Below are 26,670 nucleotides of genomic sequence, written 5' to 3'. Positions count from 1 at the left end.
GGGTGAGGATGAGGTGAAGGTGCGGTACCTGGGTGAGGGTCGGGTGCGGTGCCGGGGTGAGGGTGAGGTTCGGGTGCAGTACCTGGGGGAGGGTGCGGTGCCGGGGTGAGGATGAGGTGAAGGTGTGGTACCTGGGGAGGGTGCGGTGCCGGGGTGCTTGATTTCTGAGTCGCCCGTGCCTGCCCCAGGTGAAGGAGGCGCACTTTAAGGCGCACCCGGACTGGAAGTGGTGCAATAAGGACCGCAAGAAATCCAACTCTGACGTCAAGCAGCTGATCCCCGGAGCCTGGAGCGCGCACAAGGACGCGCGGGAGAGGAGCATGTCTGAGACGGCAGCGCCCACAGGGGGTGAGATGTTCTCCCCCCCTCCTCTCCTCCCTCCCCCCCTCCCCTCCTCCCATCCCCTCCCCTCCTCCCCCCTCCCCTCCTCCCATCCCCTCCCCTCCTCCCCCCCTCCCCTCCTCCCCCCTCCCCTCCTCCCCCCCTCCCCTCCTCCCCCCCTCCCTCCTCCCCCCTCCCCTCCTCCCCCCCTCTCCTCCTCCCCCCCCCTCCTCCCCCTCCCCCCTCCCCCCTCTCCCTCCCCCCCCATCTCCCCCCCTCCTCCCCCCCTCCTCCCATCCTCCTCCCCCCTCCTCCCTCCTCCCCCCCTCCCCCTCCCTCCTCCCCCTCCCCTCCTCCCCCCCTCCCCTCCTCCCTTCCTCCCCTCCCCTTTCCCCTCCTCCCCTGACCCTTGTCCCCCTCCCTCCCCTGACCCTTGTCCCCTCTCTCCCCTGACCCTTGTCCCCCTCTCTCCCCTGACCCTTGTCCCCCTCCCTCCCCTCGTCCCCCTCCCTCCCCTCGTCCCCCTCTCTCCCTGACCCTTCTCTCTCCCTCCCACTCGTCCCCCTTCCTCCCCTCGTCCCCCTTCCTCCCTCGTCCCCCTTCCTCCCCTCGTCCCCCTCCCTCCCTCGTCCCCCTCCCTCCCCTCGTCCCCCTCCCTCCCCTCGTCCCCCTCTCTCCCCTCGTCCCCCTCTCTCCCCTCCCCTCGTCCCCCCTCCTCCCCTCGTCCCCTCCCTCCCCTCGTCCCCCACCCTCCCCTCGTCCCCCTCTCTCCCCTGACCCTTCTCTCTCCCTCCCAGCTTCAGAGATTCCCCCTCAGGGCTGCTGTTGGGATCAGATTCGAAGCTGGGTCCCCCCCTCTCTTGTCTGACTCCCGTGGATCACCTGCCACCCTCCTCCAGCTCCACTGCCCAACTGCCCAGACCACGCGCTTTCTCCCACAGTGCCGTGCAGAGCATGGACCGCAGGGAGGACAGCCAGGCCCTGCAGGAGCTCACACAGGTATGCAACTCCCTGCAGGAGCTCACACAGGTATGCAACTCCCTGCAGGAGCTCACACAGGTATGCAACTCCCTGCAGGGGCTCACACAGGTGTATAACTCCGTGCATGGGCTCACTCAGGTGTATAACTCCTGCAGGAGCTCACGCAGGTGTATAACTCCCTGCAGGGGCTCACGCAGGTGTATAACTCCCTGCAGGGGCTCACACAGGTGTATAAACTCCCTGCAGGAGCTCACACAGGTGTATAACTCCCTGCAGGAGCTCACACAGGTGTATAACTCCCTGCAGGAGCTCACATAGGTATGCAACTGGCTGCAGGGGCTCACGCAGGTGTATAACTCCCTGCAGGAGCTCACACAGGTATGCAACTCCCTGCAGGAGCTCACGCAGGTATGCAACTCCCTGCAGGAGCTCACGCAGGTATGCAACTCCCTGCAGGAGCTCACACAGGTGTATAACTCCCTGCAGGAGCTCACATAGGTATGCAACTCCCTGCAGGGGCTCACACAGGTGTATAACTCCCTGCAGGAGCTCACACAGGTATACAACTGGCTGCAGGGGCTCACGCAGGTGTATAACTCCCTGCAGGAGCTCACATAGGTATGCAACTCCCTGCAGGGGCTCACACAGGTGTATAACTCCCTGCAGGAGCTCACACAGGTGTATAACTCCCTGCAGGAGCTCACACAGGTATGCAACTGGCTGCAGGGGCTCACGCAGGTGTATAACTCCCTGCAGGGGCTCACTCAAGTGTATAACTCCCTGCAGGGGCTCACTCAGGTGTATAACTCCCTGCAGGGGCTCACTCAAGTGTATAACTCCCTGCAGGGCTCACTCAGGTGTATAACTCCCTGCAGGGGCTCACTCAGGTGTATAACTCCCTGCAGCAGCTCACGCAGGTGTATAACTCCCTGCAGGGGCTCACGCAGGTGTATAACTCCCTGCAGGAGCTCACACAGGTATGCAACTCCCTGCAGGGGCTCACACAGGTGCATAACTCCCTGCATGGGCTCACTCAGGTGTATAACTCCCTGCAGGAGCTCACGCAGGTGTATAACTCCCTGCACGGGCTCACGCAGGTGTATAACTCCCTGCAGGAGCTCACGCAGGGTGTATAACTCCCTGCAGGAGCTCACGCAGGTGTATAACTCCCTGCAGGAGCTCACGCAGGTGTATAACTCCCTGCAGGGGCTCACTCAGGTGTATAACTCCCTGCAGGGGCTCACACAGGTGTATAACTCCCTGCAGGAGCTCACGCAGGTGTATAACTCCCTGCAGGGGCTCACGCAGGTGTATAACTCCCTGCAGGAGCTCACGCAGGTGTATAACTCCCTGCAGGAGCTCACGCAGGTGTATAACTCCCTGCAGGAGCTCACGCAGGAGACACAGCGGGGGCGCCGATCACACCCGCTGCTGCAGCGTATAATACTGGGGGAGGGATATACGCTCTCTGATAGTTCCGGGGATAGGAGAGTACCCGGAGTATAATAAAGGTGGCACAGTCCTGTAATCCCGCCCCTCGGGGATTAGTACGTAGCGGGTATACGCTCTCTGATAGTTCCGGGGATAGGGAGAGTACCCGGAGTATAATAAAGGTGGCACAGTCTGTAATCCCGCCCCTCGGGGATTAGTACGTAGCGGGTATACGCTCTCTGATAGTGCCGGGGATAGGGAGAGTACCCGGAGTATAATAAAGGTGGCACAGTCCTGTAATCCCGCCCCTCGGGGATTAGTACGTAGCGGGTATACGCTCTCTGATAGTTCGGGGATAGGGAGAGTACTCGGAGTATAATAAAGGTGGCACAGTCCTGTAATCCCGCCCCTCGGGGATTAGTACGTAGCGGGTATACGCTCTCTGATAGTTCCGGGGATAGGTAGAGTACCCGGAGTATAATAAAGGTGGCACAGTCCTGTAATCCCGCCCCTCGGGGATTAGTACGTAGCGGATATACGCTCTCTGATAGTTCCGGGGATAGGGAGAGTACCCGGAGTATAATAAAGGTGGCACAGTCCTGTAATCCCGCCCCTCGGGGATTAGTACGTAGCGGGTATACGCTCTCTGATAGTTCCGGGGATAGGGAGAGTACCCGGAGTATAATAAAGGTGGCACAGTCCTGTAATCCCGCCCCTCGGGGATTAGTATGTAGCGGGTATACGCTCTCTGATAGTTCCGGGGATAGGGAGAGTACCCGGAGTATAATAAAGGTGGCACAGTCCTGTAATCCCGCCCCTCGGGGATTAGTACGTAGCGGGTATACGCTCTCTGATAGTACCGGGGATAGGGAGAGTACCCGGAGTATAATAAAGGTGGCACAGTCCTGTAATCCCGCCCCTCGGGGATTATTACGTAGCGGATATACGCTCTCTGATAGTTCCGGGGATAGGGAGAGTACCCGGAGTATAATAAAGGTGGCGCAGCCCTGTAATCCCGCCCCTCGGGGATTAGTACGTAGCGGATATACGCTCTCTGATAGTGCCGGGGATAGGGAGAGTACCCGGAGTATAATAAAGGTGGCACAGTCCTGTAATCCCGCCCCTCGGGGATTAGTACGTAGCGGGTATACGCTCTCTGATAGTTCCGGGGATAGGGAGAGTACCCGGAGTATAATAAAGGTGGCACAGTCCTGTAATCCCGCCCCTCGGGGATTAGTACGTAGCGGGTATACGCTCTCTGATAGTTCCGGGGATAGGGAGAGTACCCGGAGTATAATAAAGGTGGCACAGTCCTGTAATCCCGCCCCTCGGGGATTAGTACGTAGCGGGTATACGCTCTCTGATAGTTCCGGGGATCGGGAGAGTACCCGGAGTATAATAAAGGTGGCACAGTCCTGTAATCCCGCCCCTCGGGGATTAGTACGTAGCGGGTATACGCTCTCTGATAGTACCGGGATTAGGGAGAGTACCCGGAGTATAATAAAGGTGGCACAGTCCTGTAATCCCGCCCCTCGGGGATTAGTACGTAGCGGATATACGCTCTCTGATAGTTCCGGGGATAGGGAGAGTACCCGGAGTATAATAAAGGTGGCACAGTCCTGTAATCCCGCCCCTCGGGGATTAGTACGTAGCGGATATACGCTCTCTGATAGTTCCGGGGATAGGGAGAGTACCCGGAGTATAATAAAGGTGGCACAGTCCTGTAATCCCGCCCCTCGGGGATTAGTACGTAGCGGATATACGCTCTCTGATAGTTCCGGGGATAGGGAGAGTACCCGGAGTATAATAAAGGTGGCACAGTCCTGTAATCCCGCCCCTCGGGGATTAGTACGTAGCGGGTATACGCTCTCTGATAGTTCCGGGGATAGGGAGAGTACCCGGAGTATAATAAAGGTGGCGCAGTCCTGTAATCCCGCCCCTCGGGGATTAGTACGTAGCGGATATACGCTCTCTGATAGTTCCGGGGATAGGGAGAGTACCCGGAGTATAATAAAGGTGGCACAGTCCTGTAATCCCGCCCCTCGGGGATTAGTACGTAGCGGGTATACGCTCTCTGATAGTACCGGGATTAGGGAGAGTACCCGGAGTATAATAAAGGTGGCACAGTCCTGTAATCCCGCCCCTCGGGGATTAGTACGTAGCGGATATACGCTCTCTGATAGTTCCGGGGATAGGGAGAGTACCCGGAGTATAATAAAGGTGGCACAGTCCTGTAATCCCGCCCCTCGGGGATTAGTACGTAGCGGATATACGCTCTCTGATAGTTCCGGGGATAGGGAGAGTACCCGGAGTATAATAAAGGTGGCACAGTCCTGTAATCCCGCCCCTCTGGGATTAGTACGTAGCGGGTATACGCTCTCTGATAGTTCCGGGATAGGGAGAGTACCCGGAGTATAATAAAGGTGGCGCAGTCCTGTAATCCCGCCCCTCTGGGATTAGTACGTAGCGGATATACGCTCTCTGATAGTTCCGGGGATAGGGAGAGTACCCGGAGTATAATAAAGGTGGCACAGTCCTGTAATCCCGCCCCTCGGGGATTAGTACGTAGCGGGTATACGCTCTCTGATAGTTCCGGGGATAGGGAGAGTACCCGGAGTATAATAAAGGTGGCGCAGTCCTGTAATCCCGCCCCTCGGGGATTAGTACGTAGCGGGTATACGCTCTCTGATAGTTCCGGGGATAGGGAGAGTACCCGGAGTATAATAAAGGTGGCACAGTCCTGTAATCCCGCCCCTCGGGGATTAGTACGTAGCGGGTATACGCTCTCTGATAGTTCCGGGGATAGGGAGAGTACCCGGAGTATAATAAAGGTGGCACAGTCCTGTAATCCCGCCCCTCGGGGATTAGTACGTAGCGGATATACGCTCTCTGATAGTTCCGGGGATAGGGAGAGTACCCGGAGTATAATAAAGGTGGCACAGTCCTGTAATCCCGCCCCTCGGGGATTAGTACGTAGCGGATATACGCTCTCTGATAGTTCCGGGGATAGGGAGAGTACCCGGAGTATAATAAAGGTGGCGTAGTCCTGTAATCCCGCCCCTCGGGGATTATTACGTAGCGGATATACGCTCTCTGATAGTTCCGGGGATAGGGAGAGTACCCGGAGTATAATAAAGGTGGCACAGTCCTGTAATCCCGCCCCTCTGGGATTAGTACGTAGCGGGTATACGCTCTCTGATAGTTCCGGGGATAGGGAGAGTACCCGGAGTATAATAAAGGTGGCACAGTCCTGTAATCCCGCCCCTCGGGGATTAGTACGTTGCGGATATACGCTCTCTGATAGTTCCGGGGATAGGGAGAGTACCCGGAGTATAATAAAGGTGGCACAGTCCTGTAATCCCGCCCCTCGGGGATTAGTACGTAGCGGGTATACGCTCTCTGATAGTTCCGGGGATAGGGAGAGTACCCGGAGTATAATAAAGGTGGCACAGCCCTGTAATCCCGCCCCTCGGGGATTAGTACGTAGCGGGTATACGCTCTCTGATAGTGCCGGGGATAGGGAGAGTACCCGGAGTATAATAAAGGTGGCACAGTCCTGTAATCCCGCCCCTCGGGGATTAGTACGTAGCGGATATACGCTCTCTGATAGTTCCGGGGATAGGGAGAGTACCCGGAGTATAATAAAGGTGGCGCAGTCCTGTAATCCCGCCCCTCGGGGATTAGTACGTAGCGGATATACGCTCTCTGATAGTACCGGGGATAGGGAGAGTACCCGGAGTATAATAAAGGTGGCACAGCCCTGTAATCCCGCCCCTCGGGGATTAGTACGTAGCGGATATACGCTCTCTGATAGTTCCGGGGATAGGGAGAGTACCCGGAGTATAATAAAGGTGGCGCAGCCCTGTAATCCCGCCCCTCGGGGATTAGTACGTAGCGGATATACGCTCTCTGATAGTTCCGGGGATAGGGAGAGTACCCGGAGTATAATAAAGGTGGCACAGTCCTGTAATCCCGCATCTCGGGGATTAGTACGTAGCGGGTATACGCTCTCTGATAGTTCCGGGGATAGGGAGAGTACCCGGAGTATAATAAAGGTGGCACAGTCCTGTAATCCCGGCCCTCGGGGATTAGTACGTAGCGGATATACGCTCTCTGATAGTTCCGGGGATAGGGAGAGTACCCGGAGTATAATAAAGGTGGCACAGTCCTGTAATCCCGGCCCTCGGGGATTAGTACGTAGCGGATATACGCTCTCTGATAGTTCCGGGGATAGGGAGAGTACCCGGAGTATAATAAAGGTGGCACAGTCCTGTAATCCCGCCCCTCGGGGATTAGTACGAAGCGGATATACGCTCTCTGATAGTACCGGGGATAGGGGGAGTACCCGGAGTATAATAAAGGTGGCACAGTCCTGTAATCCCGCCCCTCGGGGATTAGTACGTAGCGGATATACGCTCTCTGATAGTTCCGGGGATAGGGAGAGTACCCGGAGTATAATAAAGGTGGCACAGTCCTGTAATCCCGCCCCTCGGGGATTAGTACGTAGCGGGTATACGCTCTCTGATAGTTCCGGGGATAGGGAGAGTACCCGGAGTATAATAAAGGTGGCACAGTCCTGTAATCCCTCCCCTCGGGGATTAGTACGTAGCGGGTATACGCTCTCTGATAGTTCCGGGGATAGGGAGAGTACCCGGAGTATAATAAAGGTGGCACAGTCCTGTAATCCCTCCCCTCGGGGATTAGTACGTAGCGGATATACGCTCTCTGATAGTGCCGGGGATAGGGAGAGTACCCGGAGTATAATAAAGGTGGCACAGTCCTGTAATCCCGCCCCTCGGGGATTAGTACGTAGCGGATATACGCTCTCTGATAGTGCCGGGGATAGGGAGAGTACCCGGAGTATAATAAAGGTGGCACAGTCCTGTAATCCCTCCCCTCGGGGATTAGTACGTAGCGGGTATACGCTCTCTGATAGTTCCGGGGATAGGGAGAGTACCCGGAGTATAATAAAGGTGGCACAGTCCTGTAATCCCGCCCCTCGGGGATTAGTACGTAGCGGATATACGCTCTCTGATAGTTCCGGGGATAGGGAGAGTACCCGGAGTATAATAAAGGTGGCACAGTCCTGTAATCCCGCCCCTCGGGGATTAGTACGTAGCGGATATACGCTCTCTGATAGTTCCGGGGATAGGGAGAGTACCCGGAGTATAATAAAGGTGGCACAGTCCTGTAATCCCGCCCCTCGGGGATTAGTACGTAGCGGGTATACGCTCTCTGATAGTGCCGGGGATAGGGAGAGTACCCGGAGTATAATAAAGGTGGCGCAGTCCTGTAATCCCGCCCCTCGGGGATTAGTACGTAGCGGATATACGCTCTCTGATAGTTCCGGGGATAGGGAGAGTACCCGGAGTATAATAAAGGTGGCACAGTCCTGTAATCCCGCCCCTCGGGGATTAGTATGTAGCGGGTATACGCTCTCTGATAGTTCCTTGGATAGGGAGAGTACCCGGAGTATAATAAAGGTGGCACAGTCCTGTAATCCCGCCCCTCGGGGATTAGTACGTAGCGGGTATACGCTCTCTGATAGTTCCGGGGATAGGGAGAGTACCCGGAGTATAATAAAGGTGGCACAGTCCTGTAATCCCGCCCCTCGGGGATTAGTACGTAGCGGATATACGCTCTCTGATAGTTCCGGGGATAGGGAGAGTACTCGGAGTATAATAAAGGTGGCACAGTCCTGTAATCCCGCCCCTCGGGGATTAGTACGTAGCGGATATACGCTCTCTGATAGTTCCAGGGATAGGGAGAGTACCCGGAGTATAATAAAGGTGGCGCAGCCCTGTAATCCCGCCCCTCGGGGATTAGTACGTAGCGGGTATACGCTCTCTGATAGTTCCGGGGATAGGGAGAGTACCCGGAGTATAATAAAGGTGGCACAGTCCTGTAATCCCGCCCCTCGGGGATTAGTACGTAGCGGATATACGCTCTCTGATAGTTCCGGGGATAGGGAGAGTACCCGGAGTATAATAAAGGTGGCACAGTCCTGTAATCCCGCCCCTCGGGGATTAGTACGTAGCGGATATACGCTCTCTGATAGTTCCAGGGATAGGGAGAGTACCCGGAGTATAATAAAGGTGGCACAGTCCTGTAATCCCGCCCCTCGGGGATTAGTACGTAGCGGGTATACGCTCTCTGATAGTTCCGGGGATAGGGAGAGTACCCGGAGTATAATAAAGGTGGCACAGTCCTGTAATCCCGCCCCTCGGGGATTAGTACGTAGCGGGTATACGCTCTCTGATAGTTCCGGGGATAGGGAGAGTACCCGGAGTATAATAAAGGTGGCACAGTCCTGTAATCCCGCCCCTCGGGGATTAGTACGTAGCGGGTATACGCTCTCTGATAGTTCCGGGGATAGGGAGAGTACCCGGAGTATAATAAAGGTGGCACAGTCCTGTAATCCCGCCCCTCGGGGATTAGTACGTAGCGGGTATACGCTCTCTGATAGTTCCGGGGATAGGGAGAGTACCCGGAGTATAATAAAGGTGGCACAGTCCTGTAATCCCGCCCCTCGGGGATTAGTACGTAGCGGGTATACGCTCTCTGATAGTTCCGGGGATAGGGAGAGTACCCGGAGTATAATAAAGGTGGCACAGTCCTGTAATCCCGCCCCTCGGGGATTAGTACGTAGCGGATATACGCTCTCTGATAGTTCCGGGGATAGGGAGAGTACCCGGAGTATAATAAAGGTGGCACAGTCCTGTAATCCCGCCCCTCGGGGATTAGTACGTAGCGGATATACGCTCTCTGATAGTTCCGGGGATAGGGAGAGTACCCGGAGTATAATAAAGGTGGCACAGTCCTGTAATCCCGCCCCTCGGGGATTAGTACGTAGCGGATATACGCTCTCTGATAGTTCCGGGGATAGGGAGAGTACCCGGAGTATAATAAAGGTGGCACAGTCCTGTAATCCCGCCCCTCGGGGATTAGTACGTAGCGGGTATACGCTCTCTGATAGTTCCGGGGATAGGGAGAGTACCCGGAGTATAATAAAGGTGGCACAGTCCTGTAATCCCGCCCCTCGGGGATTAGTACGTAGCGGATATACGCTCTCTGATAGTTCCGGGGATAGGGAGAGTACCCGGAGTATAATAAAGGTGGCACAGTCCTGTAATCCCGCCCCTCGGGGATTAGGACGTAGCGGATATACGCTCTCTGATAGTTCCGGGGATAGGGAGAGTACCCGGAGTATAATAAAGGTGGCACAGTCCTGTAATCCCGCCCCTCGGGGATTAGTACGTAGCGGGTATACGCTCTCTGATAGTTCCGGGGATAGGGAGAGTACCCGGAGTATAATAAAGGTGGCACAGTCCTGTAATCCCGCCCCTCGGGGATTAGTACGTAGCGGGTATACGCTCTCTGATAGTTCCGGGGATAGGGGGAGTACCCGGAGTATAATAAAGGTGGCACAGTCCTGTAATCCCGCCCCTCGGGGATTAGTACGTAGCGGGTATACGCTCTCTGATAGTTCCGGGGATAGGGAGAGTACCCGGAGTATAATAAAGGTGGCACAGTCCTGTAATCCCGCCCCTCGGGGATTAGTACGTAGCGGGTATACGCTCTCTGATAGTTCCGGGGATAGGGAGAGTACCCGGAGTATAATAAAGGTGGCGTAGTCCTGTAATCCCGCCCCTCGGGGATTAGTACGTAGCGGGTATACGCTCTCTGATAGTTCCGGGGATAGGGAGAGTACCCGGAGTATAATAAAGGTGGCACAGTCCTGTAATCCCGCCCCTCGGGGATTAGTACGTAGCGGATATACGCTCTCTGATAGTTCCGGGGATAGGGAGAGTACCCGGAGTATAATAAAGGTGGCACAGTCCTGTAATCCCGCCCCTCGGGGATTAGTACGTAGCGGATATACGCTCTCTGATAGTTCCGGGGATAGGGAGAGTACCCGGAGTATAATAAAGGTGGCGCAGTCCTGTAATCCCGCCCCTCGGGGATTAGTACGTAGCGGATATACGCTCTCTGATAGTTCCGGGGATAGGGAGAGTACCCGGAGTATAATAAAGGTGGCACAGTCCTGTAATCCCGCCCCTCGGGGATTAGTACGTAGCGGGTATACGCTCTCTGATAGTTCCGGGGATAGGGACACCCTGCCCGTGTTTTAGAACATAATATGGCACCGTTGCTTAGCAACAATACTCCATATGATTGTGGCGCCTCTATGTATGTAGCTATGTCTAACTTGCGTGTTCACACGCGTGTGTATGTAAGCTGTTATTGTGCCGTGGTATCACACATACACTACGTACCGTGATCCCTCATCCGAGGCATGTTCTCCTGTGACCGCGTGTAGTGACTGTGACATGCTCTCCTGTGACCACGTGTAGTGACTGTGACATGTTCTCCTGTGACCGCGTGCAGTGACTGTGACATGTTCTCCTGTGACCGCGTGTAGTGACTGTGACATGTTCTCCTGTGACCGCGTGTAGTGACTGTGACATGTTGCCTGTGACCGCGTGTAGTGACTGTGACATGTTCTCCTGTGACCGCGTGTAGTGACTGTGACATGTTCTCCTGTGACCGCGTGTGGTGACTGTGACATGTTCTCCTGTGACCGCGTGTAGTGACTGTGACGTTCTCCTGTGACCGCGTGTAGTGACTGTGACATGTTCTCCTGTGACCGCGTGTAGTGACTGTGACGTTCTCCTGTGACCGCGTGTAGTGACTGTGACATGTTCTCCTGTGACCGCGTGTAGTGACTGTGACATGTTCTCCTGTGACCGCGTGTAGTGACTGTGACATGTTGCCTGTGACCGCGTGTAGTGACTGTGACATGTTGCCTGTGACCGCGTGTAGTGACTGTGACATGTTCTCCTGTGACCGCGTGTAGTGACTGTGACATGTTCTCCTGTGACCGCGTGTGGTGACTGTGACATGTTCTCCTGTGACCGCGTGTGGTGACTGTGACGTTCTCCTGTGACCGCGTGTAGTGACTGTGACATGTTCTCCTGTGACCGCGTGTAGTGACTGTGACATGTTCTCCTGTGACCGCGTGTAGTGACTGTGACATGTTCTCCTGTGACCGCGTTTAGTGACTGTGACATGTTCTCCTGTGACCGCGTGTAGTGACTGTGACATGTTTCCTATGACCGCGTGTAGTGACTGTGACATGTTCTCCTGTGGCCGCGTGTAGTGACTGTGACATGTTCTCCTGTGACCGCGTTTAGTGACTGTGACATGTTCTCCTGTGACCGCGTGTAGTGACTGTGACATGTTTCCTATGACCGCGTGTAGTGACTGTGACATGTTCTCCTGTGACCGCGTGTGGTGACTGTGACATGTTCTCCTGTGACCGTGTGTAGTGACTGTGACATGTTTCCTGTGACCGCGTGTAGTGACTGTGACATGTTTCCTGTGACCGCGTGTAGTGACTGTGACATGTTCTCCTGTGACCGCGTGTAGTGACTGTGACATGTTCTCCTGTGACCGCGTGTAGTGACTGTGACGTTCTCCTGTGACCGCGTGTAGTGACTGTGACATGTTCTCCTGTGACCGCGTGTAGTGACGGTGACATGTTCTCCTGTGACCGCGTGTAGTGACGGTGACATGTTCTCCTGTGACCGCGTGTAGTGACTGTGACATGTTCTCCTGTGACCGCGTGTAGTGACTGTGACATGTTCTCCTGTGACCGCGTGTAGTGACTGTGACGTTCTCCTGTGACCGCGTGTAGTGACTGTGACATGTTCTCCTGTGACCGCGTGTAGTGACTGTGACATGTTCTCCTGTGACCGCGTGTAGTGACTGTGACATGTTCTCCTGTGACCGCGTGTAGTGACTGTGACATGTTCTCCTGTGACCGCGTGTAGTGACTGTGACATGTTCTCCTGTGACCGCGTGTAGTGACTGTGACATGTTATCCTGTGACCGCGTGTAGTGACTGTGACATGTTCTCCTGTGACCGCGTGTAGTGACCGCATGTAGTGACTGTGACATGTTCTCCTGTGACCGCGTGTAGTGACTGTGACATGTTCTCCTGTGACCGCGTGTAGTGACTGTGACATGTTCTCCTGTGGCCGCGTGTAGTGACTGTGACATGTTCTCCTGTGACCGCGTGTAGTGACTGTGACATGTTCTCCTGTGACCGCGTGTAGTGACTGTGACATGTTCTCCTGTGACCGCGTGTAGTGACTGTGACATGTTCTCCTGTGACCGCGTGTAGTGACTGTGACATGTTCTCCTGTGACCGCGTGTAGTGACTGTGACATGTTCTCCTGTGACCGCGTGTAGTGACGGTGACATGTTCTCCTGTGACCGCGTGTAGTGACAGTGACATGTTCTCCTGTGACCGCGTGTAGTGACGGTGACATGTTCTCCTGTGACCGCGTGTGGTGACTGTGACATGTTCTCCTGTGACCGCGTGTAGTGACTGTGACATGTTCTCCTGTGACCGCGTGTAGTGACTGTGACATGTTCTCCTGTGACCGCTTGTAGTGACTGTGACATGCTCTCCTGTGACCGCGTGTAGTGACGGTGACGTTCTCCTGTGACCGCGTGTAGTGACTGTGACATGTTCTCCTGTGACCGCGTGTAGTGACTGTGACATGTTCTCCTGTGACCGCGTGTAGTGACATGTTCTAATGTGACCGCGTGTAGTGACATGTTCTCCTGTGACCGCGTGTAGTGACGGTGACATGTTCTCCTGTGACCGCGTGTAGTGACTGTGACATGTTCTCCTGTGACCGCGTGTAGTGACGGTGACATGTTCTCCTGTGACCGCGTGTAGTGACATGTTCTCCTGTGACCGCGTGTAGTGACGGTGACATGTTCTCCTGTGACCGCGTGTAGTGACTGTGACATGTTCTCCTGTGACCGCGTGTAGTGACTGTGACATGTTCTCCTATGACCGCGTGTAGTGACTGTGACATGTTCTCTTGTGACCGCGTGTAGTGACGGTGACATGTTCTCCTGTGACCGCGTGTAGTGACTGACATGTTCTCCTGTGACCGCGTGTAGTGACTGTGACATGTTCTCCTGTGACCGCGTGTAGTGACGGTGACATGTTCTCCTGTGACCGCGTGTAGTGACTGTGACGTTCTCCTGTGACCGCGTGTAGTGACGGTGACATGTTCTCCTGTGACCGCGTGTAGTGACGGTGACATGTTCTCCTGTGACCGCGTGTAGTGACGGTGACATGTTCTCCTGTGACCGCGTGTAGTGACGGTGACATGTTCTCCTGTGACCGCGTGTAGTGACTGTGACGTTCTCCTGTGACCGCGTGTAGTGACTGTGACATGTTCTCCTGTGACCGCGTGTAGTGACTGTGACATGTTCTCCTGTGACCGCGTGTAGTGACTGTGACATGTTCTCCTGTGACCGCGTGTAGTGACTGTGACATGTTCTCCTGTGACCGCGTGTAGTGACTGTGACATGTTGTCCTGTGACCGCGTGTAGTGACTGTGACATGTTCTCCTGTGACCGCGTGTAGTAACTGTGACATGTTCTCCTGTGGCCGCGTGTAGTGACTGTGACATGTTCTCCTGTGACCGCGTGTAGTGACTGTGACATGTTCTCCTGTGACCGCGTGTAGTGACTGTGACATGTTCTCCTGTGACCGCGTGTAGTGACTATGACATGTTCTCCTGTGACCGCGTGTAGTGACTGTGACATGTTCTCCTGTGACCGCGTGTAGTGACTGTGACATGTTCTCCTGTGACCGCGTGTAGTGACTGTGACATGTTCTCCTGTGACCGCGTGTAGTGACTGTGACATGTTCTCCTGTGACCGCGTGTAGTGACGGTGACATGTTCTCCTGTGACCGCGTGTAGTGACGGTGACATGTTCTCCTGTGACCGCGTGTAGTGACGGTGACATGTTCTCCTGTGACCGCGTGTGGTGACTGTGACATGTTCTCCTGTGACCGCGTGTAGTGACTGTGACATGTTCTCCTGTGACCGCGTGTAGTGACTGTGACATGTTCTCCTGTGACCGCGTGTAGTGACGGTGACATGTTCTCCTGTGACCGCGTGTAGTGACATGTTCTCCTGTGACCGCGTGTAGTGACGGTGACATGTACTCCTGTGACCGCGTGTAGTGACGGTGACATGTTCTCCTGTGACCGCGTGTAGTGACGGTGACATGTTCTCCTGTGACCGCGTGTAGTGACGGTGACATGTTCTCCTGTGACCGCGTGTGGTGACTGTGACATGTTCTCCTGTGACCGCGTGTAGTGACTGTGACATGTTCTCCTGTGACCGCGTGTAGTGACTGTGACATGTTCTCCTGTGACCGCGTGTAGTGACTGTGACATGTTCTCCTGTGACCGCGTGTAGTGACGGTGACATGTTCTCCTGTGACCGCGTGTAGTGACATGTTCTCCTGTGACCGCGTGTAGTGACGGTGACATGTTCTCCTGTGACCGCGTGTAGTGACGGTGACATGTTCTCCTGTGACCGCGTGTAGTGACGGTGACATGTTCTCCTGTGACCGCGTGTGGTGACTGTGACATGTTCTCCTGTGACCGCGTGTAATGACTGTGACATGTTCTCCTGTGACCGCGTGTAGTGACTGTGACATGTTCTCCTGTGACCGCGTGTAGTGACGGTGACATGTTCTCCTTTGACCGCGTGTAGTGACATGTTCTCCTGTGACCGCGTGTAGTGACGGTGACATGTACTCCTGTGACCGCGTGTAGTGACGGTGACATGTTCTCCTGTGACCGCGTGTAGTGACTGTGACGTTCTCCTGTGACCGCGTGTAGTGACTGTGACATGTTCTCCTGTGACCGCGTGTAGTGACTGTGACATGTTCTCCTGTGACCGCGTGTAGTGACTGTGACATGTTCTCCTGTGACCGCGTGTAGTGACTGTGACATGTTCTCCTGTGACCGCGTGTAGTGACTGTGACATGTTCTCCTGTGACCGCGTGTAGTGACTGTGACATGTTCTCCTGTGACCGCGTGTAGTAACTGTGACATGTTCTCCTGTGGCCGCGTGTAGTGACTGTGACATGTTCTCCTGTGACCGCGTGTAGTGACTGTGACATGTTCTCCTGTGACCGCGTGTAGTGACTGTGACATGTTCTCCTGTGACCGCGTGTAGTGACTATGACATGTTCTCCTGTGACCGCGTGTAGTGACTGTGACATGTTCTCCTGTGACCGCGTGTAGTGACTGTGACATGTTCTCCTGTGACCGCGTGTAGTGACTGTGACATGTTCTCCTGTGACCGCGTGTAGTGACTGTGACATGTTCTCCTGTGACCGCGTGTAGTGACGGTGACATGTTCTCCTGTGACCGCGTGTAGTGACGGTGACATGTTCTCCTGTGACCGCGTGTAGTGACGGTGACATGTTCTCCTGTGACCGCGTGTGGTGACTGTGACATGTTCTCCTGTGACCGCGTGTAGTGACTGTGACATGTTCTCCTGTGACCGCGTGTAGTGACTGTGACATGTTCTCCTGTGACCGCGTGTAGTGACGGTGACATGTTCTCCTGTGACCGCGTGTAGTGACATGTTCTCCTGTGACCGCGTGTAGTGACGGTGACATGTACTCCTGTGACCGCGTGTAGTGACGGTGACATGTTCTCCTGTGACCGCGTGTAGTGACGGTGACATGTTCTCCTGTGACCGCGTGTAGTGACGGTGACATGTTCTCCTGTGACCGCGTGTGGTGACTGTGACATGTTCTCCTGTGACCGCGTGTAGTGACTGTGACATGTTCTCCTGTGACCGCGTGTAGTGACTGTGACATGTTCTCCTGTGACCGCGTGTAGTGACTGTGACATGTTCTCCTGTGACCGCGTGTAGTGACGGTGACATGTTCTCCTGTGACCGCGTGTAGTGACATGTTCTCCTGTGACCGCGTGTAGTGACGGTGACATGTTCTCCTGTGACCGCGTGTAGTGACGGTGACATGTTCTCCTGTGACCGCGTGTAGTGACGGTGACATGTTCTCCTGTGACCGCGTGTGGTGACTGTGACATGTTCTCCTGTGACCGCGTGTAATGACTGTGACATGTTCTCCTGTGACCGCGTGTAGTGACTGTGACATGTTCTCCTGTGACCGCGTGTAGTGACGGTGACATGTTCTCCTTTGACCGCGTGTAGTGACATGTTCTCCTGTGACCGCGTGTAGTGACGGTGACATGTACTCCTGTGACCGCGTGTAGTGACGGTGACATGTTCTCCTGTGACCGCGTGTAGTGACGGTGACATGTTCTCCTGTGACCGCGTGTAGTGACGGTGACATGTTCTCCTGTGACCGCGTGTGGTGACTGTGACATGTTCTCCTGTGACCGCGTGTAGTGACTGTGACATGTTCTCCTGTGACCGCGTGTAGTGACTGTGACATGTTCTCCTGTGACCGCGTGTAGTGACTGTGACATGTTCTCCTGTGACCGCGTGTAGTGACGGTGACATGTTCTCCTGTGACCGCGTGTAGTGACATGTTCTCCTGTGACCGCGTGTAGTGACGGTGACATGTTCTCCTGTGACCGCGTGTAGTGACGGTGACATGTTCTCCTGTGACCGCGTGTAGTGACGGTGACATGTTCTCCTGTGACCGCGTGTGGTGACTGTGACATGTTCTCCTGTGACCGCGTGTAATGACTGTGACATGTTCTCCTGTGACCGCGTGTAGTGACTGTGACATGTTCTCCTGTGACCGCGTGTAGTGACGGTGACATGTTCTCCTTTGACCGCGTGTAGTGACATGTTCTCCTGTGACCGCGTGTAGTGACGGTGACATGTACTCCTGTGACCGCGTGTAGTGACGGTGACATGTTCTCCTGTGACCGCGTGTAGTGACTGTGACGTTCTCCTGTGACCGCGTGTAGTGACTGTGACATGTTCTCCTGTGACCGCGTGTAGTGACTGTGACATGTTCTCCTGTGACCGCGTGTAGTGACTGTGACATGTTCTCCTGTGACCGCGTGTAGTGACTGTGACATGTTCTCCTGTGACCGCGTGTAGTGACTGTGACATGTTCTCCTGTGACCGCGTGTAGTGACTGTGACATGTTCTCCTGTGACCGCGTGTAGTAACTGTGACATGTTCTCCTGTGGCCGCGTGTAGTGACTGTGACATGTTCTCCTGTGACCGCGTGTAGTGACTGTGACATGTTCTCCTGTGACCGCGTGTAGTGACTGTGACATGTTCTCCTGTGACCGCGTGTAGTGACTATGACATGTTCTCCTGTGACCGCGTGTAGTGACTGTGACATGTTCTCCTGTGACCGCGTGTAGTGACTGTGACATGTTCTCCTGTGACCGCGTGTAGTGACTGTGACATGTTCTCCTGTGACCGCGTGTAGTGACTATGACATGTTCTCCTGTGACCGCGTGTAGTGACTGTGACATGTTCTCCTGTGACCGCGTGTAGTGACTGTGACATGTTCTCCTGTGACCGCGTGTAGTGACTGTGACATGTTCTCCTGTGACCGCGTGTAGTGACTGTGACATGTTCTCCTGTGACCGCGTGTAGTGACTGTGACATGTTCTCCTGTGACCGCGTGTAGTGACGGTGACATGTTCTCCTGTGACCGCGTGTAGTGACGGTGACATGTTCTCCTGTGACCGCGTGTAGTGACGGTGACATGTTCTCCTGTGACCGCGTGTGGTGACTGTGACATGTTCTCCTGTGACCGCGTGTAGTGACTGTGACATGTTCTCCTGTGACCGCGTGTAGTGACTGTGACATGTTCTCCTGTGACCGCGTGTAGTGACGGTGACATGTTCTCCTGTGACCGCGTGTAGTGACATGTTCTCCTGTGACCGCGTGTAGTGACGGTGACATGTACTCCTGTGACCGCGTGTAGTGACGGTGACATGTTCTCCTGTGACCGCGTGTAGTGACGGTGACATGTTCTCCTGTGACCGCGTGTAGTGACGGTGACATGTTCTCCTGTGACCGCGTGTGGTGACTGTGACATGTTCTCCTGTGACCGCGTGTAGTGACTGTGACATGTTCTCCTGTGACCGCGTGTAGTGACTGTGACATGTTCTCCTGTGACCGCGTGTAGTGACTGTGACATGTTCTCCTGTGACCGCGTGTAGTGACGGTGACATGTTCTCCTGTGACCGCGTGTAGTGACATGTTCTCCTGTGACCGCGTGTAGTGACGGTGACATGTTCTCCTGTGACCGCGTGTAGTGACGGTGACATGTTCTCCTGTGACCGCGTGTAGTGACGGTGACATGTTCTCCTGTGACCGCGTGTGGTGACTGTGACATGTTCTCCTGTGACCGCGTGTAATGACTGTGACATGTTCTCCTGTGACCGCGTGTAGTGACTGTGACATGTTCTCCTGTGACCGCGTGTAGTGACGGTGACATGTTCTCCTTTGACCGCGTGTAGTGACATGTTCTCCTGTGACCGCGTGTAGTGACGGTGACATGTACTCCTGTGACCGCGTGTAGTGACGGTGACATGTTCTCCTGTGACCGCGTGTAGTGACGGTGACATGTTCTCCTGTGACCGCGTGTAGTGACGGTGACATGTTCTCCTGTGACCGCGTGTAGTGACATGTTCTCCTGTGACCGCGTGTAGTGACGGTGACATGTACTCCTGTGACCGCGTGTAGTGACGGTGACATGTTCTCCTGTGACCGCGTGTAGTGACGGTGACATGTTCTCCTGTGACCGCGTGTAGATGTGTTCCAGCCGCTCCCCGTACCCCAGCCAGGCGGTCGGCGCGGTCCCCCCGCGCAGCGAGGCGCCCCTGATCTCTGGCGCCTGCCACCCGCTGCCCGGCACATACCGCCTGCAGCGCACCGTGAGCGAGGACATGACCAGCGACGAGGAGAGGATGGTGATCTGCGAGGAGGAGGGCGACGACGATGTCATCGGTGAGCGTCACCGAGCAGCCCCAGCCACACGTGGCACATCGTGCTGGGGGGGGGGGGGGTTGGGTCTCCATTGTAATGACTCTTTACCCCTTCACTCCCTCTCTGTTTCCTTTTCCTCTTACCTCCCCCCCTTCTTCACCCCCTCTTCTCCTTCCCCCTCTTCTCCTTCCCCCTCTTCTCCTTCCCCCTCTTCTCCTTCCCCCTCTTCTCCTTCCCCCTCTTCTCCTTCCCCCTCTTCTCCTTCCCCCTCTTCTCCTTCCCCTTCTTCCCCCCTCTCCTGTTTCCCCCCTTCCTTCTCCTTCCATCTTATCTTTCTACCCCCCTTCTCCTACCTTCCCCCCTTCTCCCTCCTCCACCCCCTTCTTCTCCCTCCTCCACCCCTTCTCCTCCCTCCTCCACCCCCTTCTCCTCCCTCCTCCTACCTCCCCCCCTCTTCTCCCTCCACCCACTTCCCCTCCCTCCTCCTCCCTCCCCTACCCCTTCTCCAATCTTCCCCCCTCTTCTCCTTCCCCACCTTCTCCCCCCTTCTCCTCCCTCCCCCGTCTCCTACCATCCCCCGCTTCTCCTTCCCCCCTTTTCCTTCCTCACCACTTTTCCATCCCATTACCTCTCCCTCCCCCTTTCACCCTCTTCTCCCCCCTTTCTCCCTCTTCCCCCCTTTCTCCCTCCTCCTCTATCTCTCTCTCCCCTTTTCCCTCTCCCTCTCGCCCCTCCCTCTCCCCTTTTCCTTCCCCTCTCTCCCACCTTTTCCTTCCCCTCTCTCTCCCCCTTTTCCTTCCCCTCTCTCTCCCCCTCTCTCTCCCACTTTTCCTTCCCCTCTCTCCCCCCCTTCCCCTCTCTCCTGCAGATGATGGAATCGGCAGCACAGACATAGACCTGAAGTGTAAGGAGCGTGTGACGGACAGTGACAGTGACGCCGCATCGGGGGACGAGGGGGGGGGCAAGGTAAGCGTGTGCGTGTGTGCGCGCGCGTGTGTGTGCGTGTGTGTGCGCGCGCGTGTGTGTGCGTGTGTGTGCGTGCGTGTGTCTGTGCGCGCGAGTGTATGTGCGCGCGTGTGTGTGTGTGTGTGTGCGTGTGTGTGTATGTGCGCGCGTGTGTGTCTGTGCGCGCGTGTGTGTCTGTGCGCGCGCGTGTATGTGCGCGCGCGTGTATGTGCGCGCGTGTGTGTGTATGTGCGCGCGTGTGTATGTGCGCGCGTGTGTGTGTATGTGTGCGTGCGCGCGCGCGTGTGTGTGTATGTGCGCGCGTGTGTGCGTGCGCGCGCGTGTGTGTGTATGTGCGCGCGTGTGTGCGTGCGTGCGTGTGTGTGTATGTGCGCGCGTGTGTGTATGTGCGTGCGTGCGTGTGCGTGCGCGTGTGTGTGTGTGTATGTGCGCGTGTGTATGTGCGTGTGTGTGTGTATGTGCGCGTGCGTATGTGTGCGTGTGTGCGCGTGTGTGTACGTGCGTGTGTACGTGCGTGTGTACGTGCGTGTGTGCGTGCGTGCGTGCGTGCGTGCGTGTGCGCGTGTGTGTGTGCGTGTGTATTTATATCTATCTCCTTTCTCAAATCAAATTAAAAAAGCTTTATTGGCAGGACGAAAGAACATTTCCTCCTACTCTTCTCTCCTCCTTTCTCTCCTTTCTCCCCCTCTCTCGCTCTCTCCCCTCTCTCGCTCTCTCCTCCTTTCTCTCCTCTCTCCCCCCCTCTCTCGCTCTCTCTCCTCCTCCCCTCTCTCCCCTCGCTCTCCCCTCTCTCGCTCTCTCTCCTCCTCCCCTCTCTCCCCTCGCTCTCCCCTCTCTCGCTCTCTCTCCTCCTCCTCCCCTCTCTCCCCTCTCTCCTCCTCTCTCTCCTCTCTCCCCTCGCTCTCCCCTCTCTCGCTCTCTCTCCTCCTCCTCCTCTCTCTCCCCTCGCTCTCCCCTCTCTCGCTCTCTCTCCTCTCTCCCCTCTCTCCCTCTCTCCTCCTCCTCCTTTCTCTCCCCTCTCTCCCTTCTCTCCCCTCGCTCTTCCCTCTCTCGCTCTCTCCTCTCCTCCTCCCCTCTCTCCCTTCTCTCGCTCTCTCCCCTCTCTCGCTCTCTCTCCTCTCTCTCCCTCTCTCCTCCTCCTCCTCCTCCTTTCTCTCCCCTCTCTCCCCACTCTCTCCTCTCTCCCCTCTCTCCCCTCTCTCACTCTCTCTCCTCCTCCTCTCTCTCCCCTCTCTCCCCTCTCTCCCCTCTCTCGCTCTCTCTCCTCCTCCTTTCTCTCCCCTCTCTCTCCTCTCTCCCCTCGCTCTTCCCTCTCTCACTCTCTCCCCTCCTCCCCTCTCTCCCTTCTCTCGCTCTCTCTCCTCCTCCTTTCTCTCCCCTCTCTCGCTCTCTCTCCTCCTCCTTTCTCTCCCCTCTCTCCCCTCTCTCGCTCTCTCTCCTCTCTCTCCCCTCTCGCTCTCTCCTCCTGCTTTCTCTCCCCTCTCTCCCTTCTCTCGCTCTCTCTCCTCCTCCTCTCTCTCCCCTCGCTCTCCCCTCTCTCGCTCTCTCGCTCTCTCTCCTCCTGTCTCTCCCCTCTCTCTCCCCTCTCTCTCCCCTCTCCCCTCTCTCCCCTCCTCCTCCTTTCTCCGGGTATGTTAGTTACACAGTTTCCTTTGGCCGTTAGCAGGGGCGGCTCTCCTAATAGATAGTATAGTGACTTGTGTACAGTGCATATTCCGTGGCGCGGTACCACGTGAGGTTACAGCCCGGGGGGCCCAGGATTCCCCCTCCCCCGCTGATCGCTGTGTTGTGCCCCCAGGTCCTGGCCGCGGGGGTCTTTGCCCCGGTTCTCCGCTCCTCCTCTGTGTCCGGGACGTATTGCCTCTCTCTCCCCTCTCTCGCTCTCTCCTCCTCCTCTCTCTCCCCTCTCTCGCTCTCTCTCCTCCTCCTCTCTCTCCCCTCTCTCCCCTCTCTCCTCCTCCTCTCTCTCCTTCCCCCTCCCCCGCTGATCGCTGTGTTGTGCCCCCAGGTCCTGGCCGCGGGGGTCTTCTCCCCGGTTCTCCGCTCCTCCTCTGTGTCCGGGACGTATTGCCTCTCTGCCCTCCTCCTCCTCTCTCTCCTCCTCTCTCTCCTTCCCCCTCCCCCGCTGATCGCTGTGTTGTCCCCCCAGGTCCTGGCCGCGGGGGTCTTCTCCCCGGTTCTCCGCTCCTCCTCTGTGTCCGGGACGTATTGCCTCTCTGCCCTCCTCCTCCTCTCTCTCCTCCTCTCTCTCCTTCCCCCTCCCCCGCTGATCGCTGTGTTGTCCCCCCAGGTCCTGGCCGCGGGGGTCTTCTCCCCGGTTCTCCGCTCCTCCTCTGTGTCCGGGACGTATTGCCTCTCTCTCCCCTCTCTCCTCCTCCTCCCCTCTCTCCCCTCTCTCCTCCTCCTCCTCTCTCTCCTTCCCCCTCCCCCGCTGATCGCTGTATTGTGCCCCCAGGTCCCGGCCGCGGGGGTCTTCGCCCCGGTTCTCCGCCCCCCCTCTGTGTCCGGGACGTATTGCCTCTCTGCCGAGGAGCTGAAGTCAGACCGACTCCCCAGCTCGGCCGGCGACCATCAGCAGGTCTTCTACTCCAGCGGGTACCTGCCCCTCCCCGCCACCACTCCCCCCCAGCACCTCGCCAAGCGCCTCCCCGACACGCCCTACACCATGGGAGACCCCAGCGACGCCTACAAGAGGAAGCGCAGCACAGAGTGTGGGGGGCAGAAGGTTTTGGGGGACGGCGGACCCCCCATGTGTCCTTACACCGCTCAGTCTGTCATCTCCTCGGGGGCCCCCGCCACCCTGGTCCTGCCCAGCCTGCAGTGTGCCCCCCTGTCCAGCAGCGGGTACTACCCAGCGGCCGGCCACCGCGGGACCCCAGACACCCGCCCCCCGGCCCCCCCAGTGGGGACTGTGCTGGTGTCGGGGCCGCAGGGATTGGGGATCCTCCCTCACGGACTGAGACCGGCCGCCACAGTGGTCACTAATGTGGTGAGACCGGTCAGCAGCACGCCCGTGCCCATCGCCAGCAAACCGCTGTGTGAGGGCAGGATACCCGGCTCCCCTGTGGGCATCGGGGTGATGTATACCTCCGACCGGAAGCCCATGCAGCAGCTGGCACCGCAAGCCCCCTCCCCCCACCTGCAAGGCAAGCCGGCTGGGGGCCTGGTGACCAACCTGGTGTTAGGGGCACACGGCTACGGGCAGCCGGTGCCCGGCTCTGGGGGTGGGCTGGGGCACCCTCCTGTCACCGCCCTGCAGTTTATTACCCAGAATACGGCGGGCGGCCCCAATGGGACACTGCCCCTGGGCATCCTGCAGCCCCAGCAGCTGCTGCCGGCAGTGCCAGGGAAGCGGGGCGGCATCACCCAGGTGCAGTACATCCTGCCCACCATCCCCCAGCAGCTGTCCGGGGGGCCCGCCGGCAGCATCCGCTTCACCGTCCCCCCCGCCAGTGCCAAGGCCATCGCTGCCCCGCAGGCCATCGTCCAGCCGGGGACTGCGGCCAGCTCGTCACTGGGCAAAGGTAGGAGCCTCTGCTCGCCCCGTCTCCCTCTGCAGCACTGCTCGCCCCGTCTCCCTCTGCAGCACTGCTCGCCCCGTCTCCCTCTGCAGGACTGCTCGCCCCGTCTCCCTCTGCAGCACTGCTCGCCCCGTCTCCCTCTGCAGCACTGCTCGCCCCGTCTCCCTCTGCAGCACTGCTCGCCCCGTCTCCCTCTGCAGCACTGCTCGCCCCGTCTCCCTCTGCAGCACTGCTCGCCCCGTCTCCCTCTGCAGCAATGCTCGCCCCGTCTCCCTCTGCAGCACTGCTCGCCCCGTCTCCCTCTGCAGCACTGCTCGCCCCGTCTCCCTCTGCAGCACTGCTCGCCCCGTCTCCCTCTGCAGCACTGCTCGCCCCGTCTCCCTCTGCAGCACTGCTCGCCCCGTCTCCCTCTGCAGCACTGCTCGCCCCGTCTCCCTCTGCAGCACTGCTCGCCCCGTCTCCCTCTGCAGCACTGCTCGCCCCGTCTCCCTCTGCAGCACTGCTCGCCCCGTCTCCCTCTGCAGCACTGCTCGCCCCGTCTCCCTCTGCAGCACTGCTCGCCCCGTCTCCCTCTGCAGCACTGCTCGCCCCGTCTCCCTCTGCAGCACTGCTCGCCCCGTCTCCCTCTGCAGCACTGCTCGCCCCGTCTCCCTCTGCAGCACTGCTCGCCCCGTCTCCCTCTGCAGCACTGCTCGCCCCGTCTCCCTCTGCAGCACTGCTCGCCCCGTCTCCCTCTGCAGCACTGCTCGCCCCGTTCTCCCTCTGCAGCACTGCTCGCCCCGTCTCCCTCTGCAGCACTGCTCGCCCCGTCTCCCTCTGCAGCACTGCTCGCCCCGTCTCCCTCTGCAGCACTGCTCGCCCCGTCTCCCTCTGCAGCACTGCTCGCCCCGTCTCCCTCTGCAGCACTGCTCGCCCCGTCTCCCTCTGCAGCACTGCTCGCCCGTCTCCCTCTGCAGCACTGCTCGCCCCGTTCTCCCTCTGCAGCACTGCTCGCCCCGTCTCCCTCTGCAGCACTGCTCGCCCCGTCTCCCTCTGCAGCACTGCTCGCCCCGTCTCCCTCTGCAGCACTGCTCGCCCCGTCTCCCTCTGCAGCACTGCTCGCCCCGTCTCCCTCTGCAGCACTGCTCGCCCCGTCTCCCTCTGCAGCACTGCTCGCCCCGTCTCCCTCTGCAGCACTGCTCGCCCCGTCTCCCTCTGCAGCACTGCTCGCCCCGTCTCCCTCTGCAGCACTGCTCGCCCCGTCTCCCTCTGCAGCACTGCTCGCCCCGTCTCCCTCTGCAGCACTGCTCGCCCCGTCTCCCTCTGCAGCACTGCTCGCCCCGTCTCCCTCTGCAGCACTGCTCGCCCCGTCTCCCTCTGCAGCACTGCTCGCCCCGTCTCCCTCTGCAGCACTGCTCGTCCGTCTCCCTCTGCAGCACTGCTCGCCCCGTTCTCCCTCTGCAGCACTGCTCGCCCCGTCTACCTCTGCAGCACTGCTCGCCCCGTTCTCCCTCTGCAGCACTGCTCGACCGTCTCCCTCTGCAGCACTGCTCGCCCCGTTCTCCCTCTGCAGCACTGCTCGCCCTGTCTCCCTTTGCAGCACTGCTCGCCCCGTTCTCCCTCTGCAGCACTGCTCGCCCCGTTCTCCCTCTGCAGCACTGCTCGCCCCGTCTCCCTCTGCAGCACTGCTCGCCCCGTCTCCCTCTGCAGCACTGCTCGCCCCGTCTCCCTCTGCAGCACTGCTCGCCCCGTCTCCTTCTGCAGCACTGCTCGCCCCGTCTCCCTCTGCAGCACTGCTCGCCCGTCTCCCTCTGCAGCACTGCTCGCCCTGTTCTCCCTCTGCAGCACTGCTCGCCCCGTCTCCCTCTGCAGCACTGCTCGCCCCGTTCTCCCTCTGCAGCACTGCTCGCCTCGTCTCCCTCTGCAGCACTGCTCGCCCCGTCTCCCTCTGCAGCACTGCTCGCCCCGTCTAACCTCTGCAGCAGTGCTCGCCCGTCTCCCTCTGCAGCACTGCTCGCCCCGTCTCCCTCTGCAGCACTGCTCGCCCCGTCTCCCTCTGCAGCAGTGCTCGCCCGTCTCCCTCTGCAGCACTGCTCGCCCCGTTCTCCCTCTGCAGCACTGCTCGCCCCGTCTCCCTCTGCAGCACTGCTCGCCCCGTCTCCCTCTGCAGCACTGCTCGCCCCGTCTCCCTCTGCAGCACTGCTCGCCCCGTCTCCCTCTGCAGCACTGCTCGCCCGTCTCCCTCTGCAGCACTGCTCGCCCCGTCTCCCTCTGCAGCACTGCTCGCCCCGTCTCCCTCTGCAGCACTGCTCGCCCCGTCTCCCTCTGCAGCACTGCTCGCCCCGTTCTCCCTCTGCAGCACTGCTCGCCCCGTCTCCCTCTGCAGCACTGCTCGCCCCGTTCTCCCTCTGCAGCACTGCTCACCCCGTCTCCCTCTGCAGCACTGCTCGCCCCGTTCTCCCTCTGCAGCACTGCTCGCCCCGTTCTCCCTCTGCAGCACTGCTCGCCCCGTTCTCCCTCTGCAGCACTGCTCGCCCCGTCTCCCTCTGCAGCACTGCTCGCCCCGTTCTCCCTCTGCAGCACTGCTCGCCCCGTCTCCCTCTGCAGCACTGCTCGCCCCGTTCTCCCTCTGCAGCACTGCTCGCCCCGTCTCCCTCTGCAGCACTGCTCGCCCCGTCTCCCTC

The 26,670-nt window shown here is 58.0% G+C and overlaps 1 protein-coding gene across 1 annotated transcript in view; it reads left to right on the top strand.

Moving 5' to 3' along the window:
- Window positions 1–159: 159 nt before the first annotated feature.
- The window catches only part of LOC142476222 (protein capicua homolog), an 81,008-nt gene continuing 54,497 nt past the window's right edge, over window positions 160–26,670 (top strand). The window contains exons 1-5 of the mRNA XM_075581713.1: window positions 160–348; window positions 1,119–1,320; window positions 19,346–19,541; window positions 20,389–20,486; window positions 22,942–24,010. Coding sequence (XP_075437828.1) covers window positions 1,276–1,320; window positions 19,346–19,541; window positions 20,389–20,486; window positions 22,942–24,010 — 1,408 coding nt within the window. The 5' untranslated portion in view covers window positions 160–348; window positions 1,119–1,275. The remainder of the gene's footprint in view (window positions 349–1,118; window positions 1,321–19,345; window positions 19,542–20,388; window positions 20,487–22,941; window positions 24,011–26,670) is intronic.

The sequence above is a fragment of the Ascaphus truei genome, unplaced genomic scaffold (assembly GCF_040206685.1).
Source record: "Ascaphus truei isolate aAscTru1 unplaced genomic scaffold, aAscTru1.hap1 HAP1_SCAFFOLD_1514, whole genome shotgun sequence".
NCBI classification, from domain to species: Eukaryota; Metazoa; Chordata; class Amphibia; order Anura; family Ascaphidae; genus Ascaphus; species Ascaphus truei.
This window is presented reverse-complemented; position numbering and strand designations above follow the sequence as displayed.